This window comes from Lissotriton helveticus, chromosome 1_1 (assembly GCF_964261635.1).
Source record: "Lissotriton helveticus chromosome 1_1, aLisHel1.1, whole genome shotgun sequence".
Lineage (NCBI taxonomy): Eukaryota > Metazoa > Chordata > Amphibia > Caudata > Salamandridae > Lissotriton > Lissotriton helveticus.
The window spans coordinates 1,464,982,294-1,464,997,460 of NC_136057.1; the positions used below are offsets into that span (position 1 = coordinate 1,464,982,294).

Below are 15,167 nucleotides of genomic sequence, written 5' to 3' on the forward strand. Positions count from 1 at the left end.
AAGTGCGAACAAGTGAAGAATCTCGAGGTACGGGTGGACAATAAGCTGGCTTTTGATTACCACACTAGGCGGGTGGCAGGAGCCTGTTTCGGTATCCTACGAGGTCTATGGAAGACCCTGATACCCTTCCCATGGCATCTAGGAAGACCATGATGCATGCCTTGGTGACTTCTCGCTTGGATTACTGCAATCTCCTGTATTTGGGTGCAACCGATAAGTGCATACGGAGATTGCAGTGTATCCAGAATGCAGCTGCGAGACTAGTTCTTATGCTACCGAGGAGAGCTTCTGCAGTAAAAGCGCTTTCCTCCCTGCACTGGCTTCCCATCAGGGAGAGTGAAGTTTAAGGCCATGTGTGTGAACCACCGGATTTTACAGAAGAAGGGACCTGTGTTTTTGCACGACCTTCTCACTCCCTATGTACCAACCAGACTGTTTAGATCAAGTGGGAGAGGATTGGTGCATATCCCCAAGATTATGAGATCAAGGATGGGCGTCCACTCCTTTCGGTATCTGGCGGTCCAGTTGCGGAACACTTCCCTCAGAGTCTCCGGCTGGAGGAATCTGAATCCATATTTCGGAAAGGTCTGAAGACCCATCTGTTTCCTGTGGTCTAATCTGTTCTGCTACCAAGCTACTCTAGATGCTACTCTCTTTCTTAGCTGCTACCTCAACGCGGGGACACACTGGGTCAGTGTAACCAGGCGCTTTATAAATATTATTATTATTATTATAATAATTGTGTATACTTGAGACCCTGAGAAATACCGAAACATACATTTCATTTTAAGGTCTTTATGATATTTTTTCTGGGTATATATTGCGTGATTTCCATCTTTTGATGGCTCTGCTTGTGCTTTGGGCTAGACCCTAACTCTGCACTCCCCAAACCAGCCCCCTCCTCCCCAAAAAATTGACTACACCCTTGGATAAAAGATTAATACCCAGCTGATTATACCAGAATCTCAAGCATGTGCCATATCTAGGAACCCCAGAATCAAGCAGACCAAGGTAACCAGATCTCATTGCTCATAGGCCGAAAACCAGGATGGGTCCTTGCCCCGTCTCTTTAACATTTATACAGCAGACATGGATGCCTGCCTTGCCGAAGTTGAGTGATCCACCAAAATGTACAAGCAGACCAGTGCGCAGTATGCAGAAGATATTGTCTTATGCAGCCAAATGACTGCCCTCCCTAGTTTCACTGAATTATCAGGCTTGAAGTTAAATCGCAGCAAAACATTGAAAAACGGCCAGAAAAACAAAAAGTTCAAATGGAAAGCAGCAGGGATCAGGATCAACCAGGTCAGCACCTACAAATACTTAGGGGTGGAAATTGACTTAAGATTACATTTCAAAAAGCACCTTTCACAACAAAGGGCTCTAGTCAACAAGCTATATTATAATAATAATCTTTCTTTATTCGGAATTTCAGAATTAGAAATCCATAAAAGCATGATAATACATAATAAAACAGTTTTAAAAAGGTACAAAGTGATTGCATATAACAGGTAAGTTCCGCATCTGACTTATAAAGACGTTAATTGTTTAAGGAAATTACTTTAAAGATTTTTTCTGTGTCTATATATACACTTCAGAAAATTAAGGACATGGTGACAAGTAGCTTCAGTGTCCAAAAGCTGTAGGCACAGCATGGCAGGGCGACATTGTCTGAGACCCCAGGATTTTAATAAAGTCAATAACCAAACCTTGCGATGTTCATGATAAAACTTGCAAAACAAGACAGTATGCAAGGTAGTTTGTATTGACTTTTCGTCACAGGGGCATAAAGGTGGATTCGGGTACCAAGCATTTGCTGTTGGGAAAGCTACCAGTCTGTGAAACATGTTTAGTCTAAATCTTGTCAGTAGGAAGCGGTCAAAGGTACCAATATTGAGGTTTAGATAGGGCTGAATAGATAAAGTAGATTGGACCATTATCGCGTGTTGAACGGACGGTTTGCCTACTTCAGATTGTAATCTCAGGTTTTCCAGGTGTCCCAGGGCTAATGCTTTTAGTTGTTTCTTTGTAAGTTCTCTGATTTTTTCGGGATTTAAATAATATTGCTCAGCCCCAAGGTCTATGAAAAAGTTCCTGATATAGGCTAACCATTTGATTTTTAGGGCATGATCTAGTGTCATAGCGTCTGCCACTATCGTTTTGGTAAGGTCATTTCTTTCCGAAGTCCAGATACGGCGCCATAAAAGTAGCGGTTGAATTTTTGCAAGGTCCTCAATATGTGGGACACCTAGTTCAGCGTGGCAAGCATAAGTTGGGGATCGCTTTGGGGCCATCAGAAGGAACCTTAAAAAGTTATTTTCTGCTGTTTGCAAGGAAGTAACATCCGTATGACCCCATAAGCTTGCTCCATACAGGGCTGTCGGTAGGCGTTTGGCCCTATATATCGCTAACAGTTCCACGGGCGGTCGTTTTCCCAGTTTTTGAGAAAACGTTACCAATGCCGCTAGCGCTCTTTTAAAGCAGTATTTCCTCGCTTCCACTGCCTTTTTCCAGGACAATTTATTGTCTATTGTAATTCCCAGATAGCAATATTCAGTTGCAGAGTCTATTTTTTGATTATTACGGGTAATGTTTTTCAGATGTTTTCTCCCGGCACCTGCCGTCATCACAAAAGTCTTTTTCACGTTTATGTGAAGGTCTAGGGTACCCATAAACTGAGAATACCTGTTACGGGTCTTTTGGAGTTCACAGGGAGTCCGTGCCAGGAGGACAGCGTCGTCCGCGTAGAGTAGAGCGGGAATCGGGCGTTGTTTTGCCTGTGGGAGGTCCCGGGCGCCCTTCAAGAGCTCAACCTCCAAGTTGTTGGTGTAGAGGGAGAAAAGGAAGGGCGCCAGGACACATCCTTGTCTGACTCCACGCTCCACTCTGAAGGACGCTGTCAGCTCTCCCTTTGTGCCAAAACGGACTCTAGCAGAGGGCTTGGAGTACATTTCCCTTAGAAAATTCAGGAGTGGCGGATCTACCCCCATTTAGGCTAAGAGGGACCACAATTTGGTGTGAGAAACACAGTCAAACGCCGCGGACAAGTCCACGTAAATCATATAAAGTTTATCTTTTTTGGCGTGTATATGTTTTCCAATGATCACGGAAAGATTTAGGGCTTGCTCCACAGTTCCAAATCCCTCTCTAAAACCAAATTGTAGTTCAGACAGTATGCCTCTCTCCTCCACCCAGTCCTGAAGTCGCTCCAGGATCACCCTGCCTGCCATCTTTCCCAATGAGTCCAACAAAGATATTGGGCGGTAGCAAGCAGGGTCCTGGCGGTTACCCTTCTTGAACATCGGTACCATGACGGACCTTGTCCAGGACTCCAGGATTCCTTTCTTTGCTGCTGCCGTACACACCCTGGTAATGATCGGGGCCCAAAGATCTATGTTATACTTGAAGAAGTCAGCCGGGACTCCGTCCGGGCCTGGTGCTTTTCCATTTTTGCTTGAGTTCAGGGCCAGGAGGATCTCGGAGATTTCAAAGTCTATTTGAATAGGGTAGAGCGGAGCTTTTAATTTCTCATCTTCAGTTTCTTGCTCAGAGGATGGTTTTTGGAAGATTTTTGAGAAATGTGATACCCATTCTGACTCGTCTATCGCAACTTCAATTTTTGGATTTGTGTCTTCAGCCAAAAAAGGGGTTCTTATTACTCTCCAGAAGGCCTGGCTATTTTTTTCCTGTGCACTAACGTGGAGTTCATCCCATAGAGCTTGCTTTAATTCCGCTTTTCTCTTTTTTCTGATTGTTAGGTATTCCTTTCTTAAAGCGGATATGGTATGAGGATCCCTTTCATCTTTGTTTAGTGCTACTTTGAGTTTTGAATGGGCCTGAGTGCATTCTTGATTAAACCAACCTTTTAAACGGCGTGGTCCAGCTTTATGTTTTGCTGTGAGTAGGGACTTTATTTTTTCCATAATTTGAGCGAAACTATTAAGGAGTTCCTCGTCTTCTATCAGTGTATCTAGACATTTCTTAATTTGGGGTTAACTGATTTTATCAAGTCTTTGGTGATTTCCTCTGGGTTTATCTTCCCCCACTTTATTGAGTACCCGTTCAATTGGCCCAGGTTTATATTATCCTGGGTCAGTGCACTAGATATCGTCGTAGGGAGAGATTGTTGATGATTTGTAATCATTTCCATTTTAAGAATAGCGTGGTCACTTTGGGTGTTGGGTATGACTTCAAAGCTGTTTACTCTGGGTTGTAGACTAGCTGATATTTTAATATAATCAACCGTGGTGCTGAAACCTCTTCCTATATAGGTCGGTTCTAATGAACTAGTTATATGATCCGGGACGTTTGCTATTTGAAGGTCCAGGTCTGATAGAAGATCGTTCATTATTCCACCCGCATTATTGTGAGAAAAATGGATAAGGGACTCACCTTCCTCTGTCACCATACCAGGACATTTTTGCTCTGGTTGGGTACAATGATGTAGATTGAAATCACCTGCCCATATTATAGACAATACACCCCTTGCTCCTTGTTTCTGTCTAAGGGTGGTTAATTTTTCATAAAGGTGGGCCAAAACTCTCTGAAGCTGTATTTCCTCGAGGTTGTTATAAAAATTAATGAGCACTACAAACTCATTTTTGGGTAAAGAGAGACCAATTATCTGGAAATTAGGCTCCAGTTCGATGATATTAATTTTTATGTTTTGGATGGTGTTAGCTACGTAAATATTTAGTCCTCCCTTTGGTCTACCCTTTTGTCCCACCAGTGCAGGGGGAAAATATGTCTTATACCCCTGCAAGTGACGTTCTGATTGTGACCATGTCTCCTGTAGACAGACTATTTGATGTCTGTGTACATGGTGCATGATGGTCCCATCCTCCAGCTTTGGTCGTAATCCCGCGATGTTCCAGGAGATCACGCTCAAGGTTGGAGGATTATTTTTGAAGGTATTGTCTGTTTGTGGATTGCTGGGAATGGCTAGGTCTTCAGGGATTAAAGAGTTATCTGGAATTGGCGGGATATCTGGAGTTTTAGAGGTCTGTTCTTCTGGCTGTGATGGTCAGTCGACACACTCTAGACCACTATACATATTTGTTAGTGGTAACCCATTCCAGCCGTCCCGGCGTGGGGGTTCTCTATATTTTCTCCACTGTTCTTGCCCTCTCCATTCATCCCTTTCTCTGCCTCGATAGCGAGGGCCTACTGTGTACCAGGGTCCCTCTATTTGCGAGGGACCATCTTGAAGTGTGGGTGGGTAAAAAAAGGAAAGACGTTTTATTCCTACCCCCCCATTTAGAGTTTGATCCTCTCCTGAGCAGATGTGTTCTACTATTCTGGGGTCCTCAAAAGTAATTAGGACGCAGACCCCCTGTATTGTCTTTTTGCCATGGCCAACCCAAGGGGCTCTTCTAATCATCAGGATTCTAGTGGAGCAGTAGGGGGGTGGTGGTGGACAGTTTATGCTAAGCCAGTGTTGTATCTTGTTTTTTAATGACCAGTTTGGTTCGTATTTTTGGTCCGTCAGCTCTGGTACACCGGTCAATATAGCAACGAAGGGACTCGCTTCTGGTGGAAGTGTTACTGGTCGTGTTACTGGTCGTGTTTCGCCCTGTTGTTGTCTTTCCCTCGGTCGATATATTTGGGATTGTTTGGTTAATGGTTGTTTGTTTTTTGTGGCTGTGATGGTGCCATTACAGGGGGTGCTATTTTTTCCTGATGGGATTGTTGAGGCTAAAGTGTCTAGTGCTTTGTTCTTAGTTGGTATTATAGCTGGAGGTTTCGGGGCTATGGTGGGTACAGGTGTCGAGTTTTTTTCTTGGGCCACGGGAATTATATTTACCGGTTTTGGTGCCCCGGGTTTTTGTACTTTTTGTGAATCTTGTACACGATTTGAGGCAGAGTTAGCTTTCATCGACGCTGAGAGTTCGACTACGGCCTTTTCTAGTTTTGTCAGGGTATCTTGAATGGGTGAAAGGGATTTATGTAGGAGATTTCCAATTCTTTCCAGCAGGTCTAGATTATAATTACAGTCAATTTCATTTATTGGGGAGCCCTCAGATACTATCACTAAATTCGTGGTAGGTAAAAAGTAAAGTAAAGTCCACATTTGTAAAGCGCACAATCACCCGTAAGGGTCTCTAGGCGCTGGGGGGCCGTCGGGAAGATTAAGCGAGCTATTGCCCAGAGTCACATGGTGCTGGGCTAACCTGCCGCCGGAGCCGGGGATCGAACCGTGGTCCCCAGATTCCAGCGTCAGTCGCCCTGGCCGCGGCGCCACACCTCTGAAGCGTCATGATGTATACTCACAGTGTGCCTACTCTGGTTTCCCAGCAGGGGGGTACTAGGTGTGTTTCCTATTTCCTCTGTAGTAGATGGAGTTGGTTTTCTCATTGGTGTTTTGTTTGTCGCTACATGGTTCTTTTTCTTTTTTATAGCTCCCTCCCTCCTCCCTCTAGCCTGTCTTACGTCTTCAGGTGTAGGGTGTAGATCTAAGTCAGGAGTTTTTTCTAGGTCAGAGTCAGCTATTAGTTGAGATTCTGAGAGTTGTGCGAGTTGTGATACCGATAAATCAACTATATTTGGGAGGCTCTGCCTGTTGTTAGTCCCGCCCTCACTATGTCTTTGACCTTTAGTAGGAACTGGCGTTCTAGCGGTTGCTAGATGACCCAGTGAGGATCGTCGGGCCTCCAGGAGGTCTTGGGATACTCTCCGTTCTATGAGTGAAATACTCTGATCTATGAAGGTGTTAGCCTTTGTTATGAAACTGTCTATGGGGCCAGTTAATTGTCCTTTTTTTGCTGCAGTCTTACTTCTGCTTCCCCTTGGAGACATATTTATACAAGTGGGGATATTTACGAGAAGTTTTTTGAGCTAGGAGTTAGGGGGGTAGCCCGGCCCGGCTCTGAACGGCCTTTAACGGCCTAAAACGGCCCGCTCTTTGCCCGGTCTTAGCCCCGGGGTGGGCCCCGCGCGCGTCCCGCGGTGCGCGTCACTGGGCTTGGTGATATAGTCTAGGGTGGAGAGGGGGCGTGGCACTGGGAGGGGGCGCGGCTCACCCGGGAAGAGGACACAGCTGTGGATGTTGTATGCTGGTCCTCGCAGTCCCGGGGCCGCACCTCTCGCCTCCTCTGCGGCCTCGCAGCTGACACCTCCTCACGCCGGCAGAATAATTGGCTGGAACACTTGATAGCTACTCCTGTAGCGCGATCAGAGTTTTGGCAAAGGGACTCCTCGGAACGAGCGGCTCCCGCGAAGCGGGGGCCGCGAGGAGTGAAGAGTGCTTTGGTGGGGGCGGGCACTGGGAGGGGGCGCGGCTCACCCGGGAAGAGGACACAGCTGTGGATGTTGTATGCTGGTCCTCGCAGTCCCGGGGCCGCACCTCTCGCCTCCTCTGCGGCCTCGCAGCTGACACCTCCTCACGCCGGCAGAATAATTGGCTGGAACAGTTGATAGCTACTCCTGTAGCGCGATCAGAGTTTTGGCAAAGGGACTCCTCGGAACAAGCTATATTTTGCTTTGAACCTAAAAAAATGTTTTTAAAAATGGCGAGCTTGTCTCAGCTATACTTGTTGCAAATTATTGGGGCAATTATCTACCCTCGCTGACCTACAGTTCGGAACTCCTCAAGGGCAAAGATGTAACCACTCTCAATCAATTACAGTCTATTCAAACGCATCTTTCACTTACCACAACACATACCTTAAGCATAATTGCGCCTGGAATTCGGGCTTTTTCACCAACTCCCAGTAAGGATGGCTGCAACAATCAAATTGATCTGGAAGATGAGAGCTGCACCAGCCGAGTCATTGGCTACCTTGTGCTGGTCTGAAATGGAAAGCCAGCATATTTATAACAAAGACTGGCCAACTGTGCTCCACCAAGCGTTAACAACCCTTAACCTCTCCAACGCCTGAAAGTGAAATACCGGCTTCACAGTATTTTTTAAAATCGCCAACAAAGCAGCCAAGCTAAAGTCTTGGACACTCCATAAAGCAGATATGGCCGGGAAAAAGCACGGCTGAACAGTTTTACAATCTTACACTAACTGGGATCCCCAACCATACCTTACGTGTCATATTTCTTAAACCATCCAGCATTTTTATCTTTCTCTATTAATTTGCATGGGAACTTTTCCCTCAAAAGATCAGGTCCCGCCTGGAAACAAAGCTGGCCGAACTCTCTTTCTCGTTTATGTGGCCAATTTGACGAAAGCCTATTACATCTTCTGTGCATCTGCCCTGCAGTTAATTAACTTAGACAGAAATTACTCTGCCCTCCCTTTCGGGAAGTTTTTTTTTGTTTACAATACCCTGCCCTCCCTTTCGGGCACTCAAGATAAGGTCCTGCCGTAGTGCAGTGACGACATTATCGAATAGTAAATCGATCCAGCTTTCCTGCAGGACCGCCAAGTTCTGATTGTAAGCGAACAAAATATTATCAGCACATTCTGCTACAATAGATAAGGAAATGCGCCTACAGGTTCGAACACAATTGACAAAGTAACGAACTAGTCAGCCAACCTAGGCGGCTATACCTTATTACAAGCTAATGCACAACCCTCATCAATCAAAGGGCCCCTGGTCCTTAAACTTTCACCCTGACAAACCTATCCTTCTCCGGTTCGCAAATTTCTGAGGACTCCTAACCAGAAGTTGGCATAAATACATCCGTATACACCGGGCACACTTAGCTGTTGAGCACTTTATTGAACTATCGGTCTCAATGTATGAGGACATTTCTTTTGCACAGTATGATGTTTTACAATTAAGTTTTTTTTTGTTTACAATGTTTTAATCAACTATTTTTAACCTTCCTGTTTGGTTTGACTTTGCAACGATTTTAATTAATCTGCAAATAAATTTACTCATTGCTAAAAAAAGACCTTGAACATAGATAACTTCCTATACTCACAGCCGATATGAAATATGGAATTCACAGCTAATGCAAGACGCAGATGGGGTACTTGCACTATGTGTAGACTGCATAACCTGTAAGAAATCCACACCGGATTTAAGGACTGAGTTCTATGCTCGCATCTAGTACCGAATATATGTCCCTGAATGCAGAAATCGCAGCCAAAATCCGGTCGGGCTTTAAGTACAAAGATGAGCAGGAACAGTATCCTCCGAATCTAAAATCACAGGGTTGCCGGATTCTTTTTTTATGCAGATTTATATAGCGTTTAACATTAGCACCAGCTACATTACACAAGGACACATTCAGGCAAGGTGATTTGCCCAGAATCACAGGATGTGGACGCGACCCAGAGGTTCGAACCCTGGTTTCCAGCACCAAATTCCGCAATCTAGTCGTCAGACCACATCCTCTCAGATTCGAAAACTGCGGCATGGACTGGGTGCACAAGTCACAGCTAGGGTTAGATAAAAAACCCTCAACAAGCACTAGAATGAGAACTAACAGCAGGTTCAAGGTCCAGAGCGGACTGCGTACTGTATGAAAAAGACATACCCAGAACCGAAAACTGGTTTCGAAATCTAATAAAACCATTACCATATTTAAAAAGTGAATGTGTAATGTAAAGTGGTCTGTTGTAAAGTTCTCTACGCCCCTCGGCCAAGTTCTTGTTATAAATGCCTATAAAAAATCAAACATAGAACTCAGACGAAGTGTTGGATTCATACCTATATATCGAACACTTAAGTACTTACGCGGACCGTCGGAAATTCAGCCTAATGCCCACGTTCCTTTATTGATATTTTAATTGGCTGATATTTGGCCCTAATGTTAGTACTTCCGGGTCGTTTAACAACCAATCCATTGGCATTAAATATCAAGCACTCGTTTGGCAGGTAGCGGGACTCGTAATGTGTAAAGTGACGTTTGATTGGCAGGATATCAGCCAATCACGGTGCGCCTAACAGATTCCCGAAAGCGCTTATTGGCTGTGGAGTCTGCGCGATACAAACAATACAAACATTGCTTTAGTCCCCACGTCCTTTCTAGCTAGTGGGTGGTAGTGCTTTGCAAGGATGTGTTGTATGCCCTAAAATGACCACCGGGCACGCTCTTTTGTATGGTGCTTTCAGTGCCGCCTATCAGTGGTGGTGCCGGTCAAAGGTTACCCGCACAGTAGGTCTGTGTATGTTATTGATGCATTACTCGTACAGTTACGTAACGTTTGTTTGACCGGTTGTAAAGCGCTCCGACCTCGACAGATGATCTCCACGCTAAGCAAAACTTAAGATAAATGCATTTTCTTTCAATGAAACCCAAGTGACAGGGTCGCAGGTTTCTCGGGCTTCAGCACATTCTTCGTTAAATGCAGGACTTTAAGTGAGATGAACATCATCCGTTGAGGAGAGGATGTGGGCTCACGGCTAGACCGCCGACTTTGGAACTGGGAACCAAGGTTCGAGCCCCTCGGGGTAGACTCCACATCCTCTGATTCTTGGCAAATCACTTAATCTTCCCGTGCCTACCAAAGACAAGCATAACAATGCAATAGGGCTCGCCTTTTACCAAGTTAAAGCCATTTGCTTTGCTATACAATACCATTATCAAAGCAAATGGCTTTAACTTAATCAAAGGCGAGACCTATTGCATTTTCAGTGCTTGTTGTATTATGTGGTGAAATCAGTGCATGCTCCTTTGTGGTATTCAATAAAATCGATACATTAATTTTCAGTACTAAATAAATTGTGAACCATGTCTGGAACAAAACGTTGGGTGCAGCTTTCTATTAGGAAATAAATTACTTCAAATTACATTCTCTCGCTGGGTTAAATAGGGCCCATTCGGAGCTCCTAAATGTCCTGTGCCATATGTGTCTAGCTAATTCAGCCCAGGTCTGTCTTGTACATTCTGATACATGTAGTCATTAATTAACAATTGGGAAACAGGAGTACAAATGACAGTGTAAAGAAAAAACTTGAGCTTGTCATCCATAAAATCTAAAAACGTAAAGGCTCTGCTCTCATTCTGCATAAGGGCTGAGCAATAAAGCCCAAGATGGCATTTAGAGTTCGCCAGCCAAGACCTAAAACGGGAGTTTAAGCTATTGGCATTGCAAATGACAATGCCTTTTATTAATGTTTTTTAAAGTAAACACATAAATAAAAGGCATTGTCATTTACAATGCCAATAGCTCAAACTCGTGTGAATGCGAGACCTATTGCATTGCAAATGCTTGTTTAAAGGTTCTGCGATTGTGTGCTTAACTCACACGTGGCCTACATCAGGTAGATGTGAAGTGCTGTGCAAACCTGGAGTAGTGACTCTGCACTGGATTTATGTGTGTCTGGGGAGGGTGCAGTTAAGTCATAGAGCAGTGCTGAGTAGTACATGTGGGATTAGTAAATGTGCTGAGGCTATGTATGCCTGCGTGGAATACACGACAGATAGATGTTGTGCTGTGTAGTGCTTGCGCAATGAAAGCATGCGCTGGGCATATGTGTGCTTGTGTCAAGTGCAATTCATGAAGGGTGAAGTGTTGTGCAGCACATAGGACATGTTATCCATAGAATACTGATAAAAAAAACTGTATTATATGCATTTGTGATTGTGGCATTTATTTGAGAGGGGTCTGTGTTTGACTGACAAATTATGTGAAAGTGACAGTGATTATAAATTGCTAAATTATAAGGTGTTTTTGCTTAGAATTTTGCTGTGTGTCCTGGCTTTTGATAGACACGGTGAGCCCAATGGGTGTTGCACTCCTGGTTAGTATCATACAACGATCACACAGCAAACTAAGTCATCTGGTTGGCGCCAAGGCACAGTATCACATAGGAGACGATAATCTAAAGGACATTGTCAGAGGCTTTTACTGGGAGGAAGAGAAGCCAACCGTCCTCCATGAAGCGCCAAGTGGCTTCTAAGGCTGGAGCATTAGACATGATGTCCTGTGAGCCTCAACAGAAGTGAGAGCCAGGAACTCATGGAACCTTCGAACTCCTCCCGGTTTTTAATTGGTTTGAAGATCTGTAAGAGCCCTTGGGCAAGTGACCCCAAACTCCTGGATGGCGTATACATGGTGGACTCCACAGATGGCAATCAAAGCCTTAGTTTACCCTGACGTGCTATTTGTAGCGCTTAGAAACAGTACAGGATACAAATATTAATAATGATTGTCAAGTCTTGTAGATCTATCAAGGTCTTATAGTAACATTCTTCTTCAAGGGCCAAGAGGCTTTTATGGTGGTGGGGGGCACAATATAAATAAATAAAGTGCTGTATTATATAGCACAGACAAACGCCAGGGGGCTGTCTATTCTCACTCCCTGTCTTCGGGCACATATATTTTTCTTGTGGAAGGGGCGGTGGGAAACTAGGCTGTTAACAGCACCCTGAATCAAAAAACCTGAAGGCAGCGCAGTCCTAAAAAATCCAAAGAGCTGAAATCTGCGTGTGTGTGTGTGTGGAGGGGCAGGGGCGGGGTTTGAAACAATCGTAAATTGAATCTTTGTTCCAGACACACATTGTAGAGTAGCTGTAGGAGAGTAGGGTCTACTTCCTATGGTCACCCCCACTTTTTGCTGTGATTCTCTGGTTTTTCAACTTTAATGTGGCTGTGGGCCTGCTAATTAGACCCACAGCCCAGCTGTTCTCTCTCTAAATTGATACCATCTACTTTAGGTACATACCTGATTGGGTATTGGGTCACCCTTGTGAGCCCCTGTATAGTGTACCATAGGTACCCAGGGCATAAGTGCATCCAAGGCCTACCAGGGGCTGCAGCATGTATTATGCCACCCCTGGCTGGCCCTCCAAACTGGCACCACAGGCTGATCACTCAGCTTGGGTAAGGTGGTGTAATCACCCCTTACTTAGATATAGTATACCTATATCTACCATATATATAGACTCATATGCACCTATAAGTCATTTCTATGGTAGGCCTCGACAATCCTGAAGGCAGAGTGCTTGGTTTTATGTGAGAGGGTGCCCTAGCATGAGCTGAGCCCCTCTGCAGCTTTCGGAACCATCTCCTTATAGCTGTTCTATGATATAGCCATACCATATATTCTTAAGTGCATTATAATCCTCACGGTTAATGCTAACTTTGGTTTGGCTTTATCAAAACATGTCGTGTAAGGTGTCAAACACTTTGGAATACTACCCCCCCTGCCAATTCTGGCGGCAGGGGTAGCATTCCACCCTTCTAGAGGGAAAAGACATGTATGTTACTGCTTTACCCGGTTAAAGTTAAACAGAGCCTCAGTATCAAACAAGCATTTAAAATGCAATGGTTTCGCTTTTGGAAAAGTTAGAGCTATTGGCATTGTAAATGACAAAATTTGTATTTATGTGTTGGTTTTGAAAGCAGATAAATACATGGCATTGTCATTTACATTGCCATTAGCTTAATCTCTGCAGTCACTGTGCACTCCCTAGCCCTCCCTAGTCACTCTGCACTCCCTAGCCCTCCCTAGTCACTCTGCACTCCCTAGTCACTCTGCACTCCCTTGCACTCCCTTGCACTCCCTAGCCCTCCCTCGCACTCTGCACTCCCTCGCACTCTGCACTCCCTCGCACTCCCTAGCAGTCCCTCGCACTCCCTAGCAGTCCCTAGTCACTCTGCACTCCCTAGCACCCCCTAGTACTCCCTAGTCACTCTGCACTGCCTAGTCACTCTGCACTGCCTAGTCACTCTGCACTGCCTAGTCACTCTGCACTGCCTAGTCACTCTGCACTCCCTAGTCACTCTGCACTCCCTAGCACTCTGCACTCCCTAGCACTCTGCAGCCACTCTGCACTCCCTAGCACTCTGCAGCCACTCTGCACTCCCTAGCACTCTGCAGCCACTCTGCACTCCCTAGCACTCTGCAGCCACTCTGCACTCCCTAGCACTCTGCAGTCACTCTGCACTCCCTAGCACTCTGCAGTCACTCTGCACTCCCTAGCACTCTGCAGTCACTCTGCACTCCCTAGCACTCTGCAGTCACTCTGCACTCCCTAGCACTCTGCACTCCCTAGCACTCTGCACTCCCTAGCACTCTGCACTCCCTCGCACTCCCTAGCAGTCCCTCGCACTCCCTAGCAGTCCCTAGTCACTCTGCACTCCCTAGCACCCCCTAGTCACTGCACTCCCTAGCACTCCCTAGTCACTCTGCACTGCCTAGTCACTCTGCACTGCCTAGTCACTCTGCACTGCCTAGTCACTCTGCACTGCCTAGTCACTCTGCACTGCCTAGTCACTCTGCACTCCCTAGTCACTCTGCACTCCCTAGCACTCTGCCCTCCCTAGCACTCTGCACTCCCTAGCACTCTGCACTCCCTAGCACTCTGCAGCCACTCTGCACTCCCTAGCACTCTGCAGCCACTCTGCACTCCCTAGCACTCTGCAGCCACTCTGCACTCCCTAGCACTCTGCAGCCACTCTGCACTCCCTAGCACTCTGCAGTCACTCTGCACTCCCTAGCACTCTGCAGTCACTCTGCACTCCCTAGCACTCTGCAGTCACTCTGCACTCCCTAGCACTCTGCAGTCACTCTGCACTCCCTAGCACTCTGCAGTCACTCTGCACTCCCTAGCACTCTGCACTCCCTAGCACTCTGCACTCCCTAGCACTCTGCACTCCCTCGCACTCCCTAGCAGTCCCTCGCACTCCCTAGCAGTCCCTAGTCACTCTGCACTCCCTAGCACCCCCTAGTCACTGCACTCCCTAGCACTCTGCACTGCCTAGTCACTCTGCACTGCCTAGTCACTCTGCACTGCCTAGTCACTCTGCACTGCCTAGTCACTCTGCACTCCCTAGTCACTCTGCACTCCCTAGCACTCTGCACTCCCTAGCACTCTGCACTCCCTAGCACTCTGCACTCCCTAGCACTCTGCAGCCACTCTGCACTCCCTAGCACTCTGCAGCCACTCTGCACTCCCTAGCACTCTGCAGCCACTCTGCACTCCCTAGCACTCTGCAGCCACTCTGCACTCCCTAGCACTCTGCAGTCACTCTGCACTCCCTAGCACTCTGCAGTCACTCTGCACTCCCTAGCACTCTGCAGTCACTCTGCACTCCCTAGCACTCTGCACTCCCTAGCACTCTGCACTCCCTAGCACTCTGCACTCCCTAGCACTCTGCACTCCCTAGCACTCTGCAGTCACTCTTATAATATGTTATCTGTTCTCAGGCCCCCAGTTGATTGACCCCTCTGTTTCCTTATGTTTTTTCCGAACAATATCAGACAACACTTCTACCTGAATTCTTAAATATGTATATATATGTAATGTATTTATTGACTGCA

The 15,167-nt window shown here is 46.1% G+C and overlaps 1 protein-coding gene across 6 annotated transcripts in view; it reads right to left on the minus strand.

The window, feature by feature from the left end:
* NABP2 (nucleic acid binding protein 2) overlaps positions 1 to 15,167 on the minus strand; it is a 99,910-nt gene that overhangs the window by 52,322 nt on the left and 32,421 nt on the right. For 2 of the 6 annotated variants that reach the window (XR_013610399.1, XM_078686215.1), the window contains exons 1-2: positions 9,633 to 9,742; positions 7,663 to 7,788 (exon numbers count right to left, since the gene is read on the minus strand). The exons of 1 other annotated variant lie outside the window; for it this stretch is intronic. Coding sequence is in view for 2 of the 5 variants with exons in the window: in XM_078686215.1 (XP_078542341.1) it covers positions 7,663 to 7,671 (9 nt within the window). In the remaining 3 variants the exon portion in view is untranslated. Of the gene's footprint in view, positions 1 to 7,650; positions 7,789 to 9,632; positions 9,743 to 15,167 lie in introns of those variants that run through there. 3 more of the 6 variants (XR_013610398.1, XM_078686214.1, XM_078686223.1) reach the window with 2 other exon arrangements.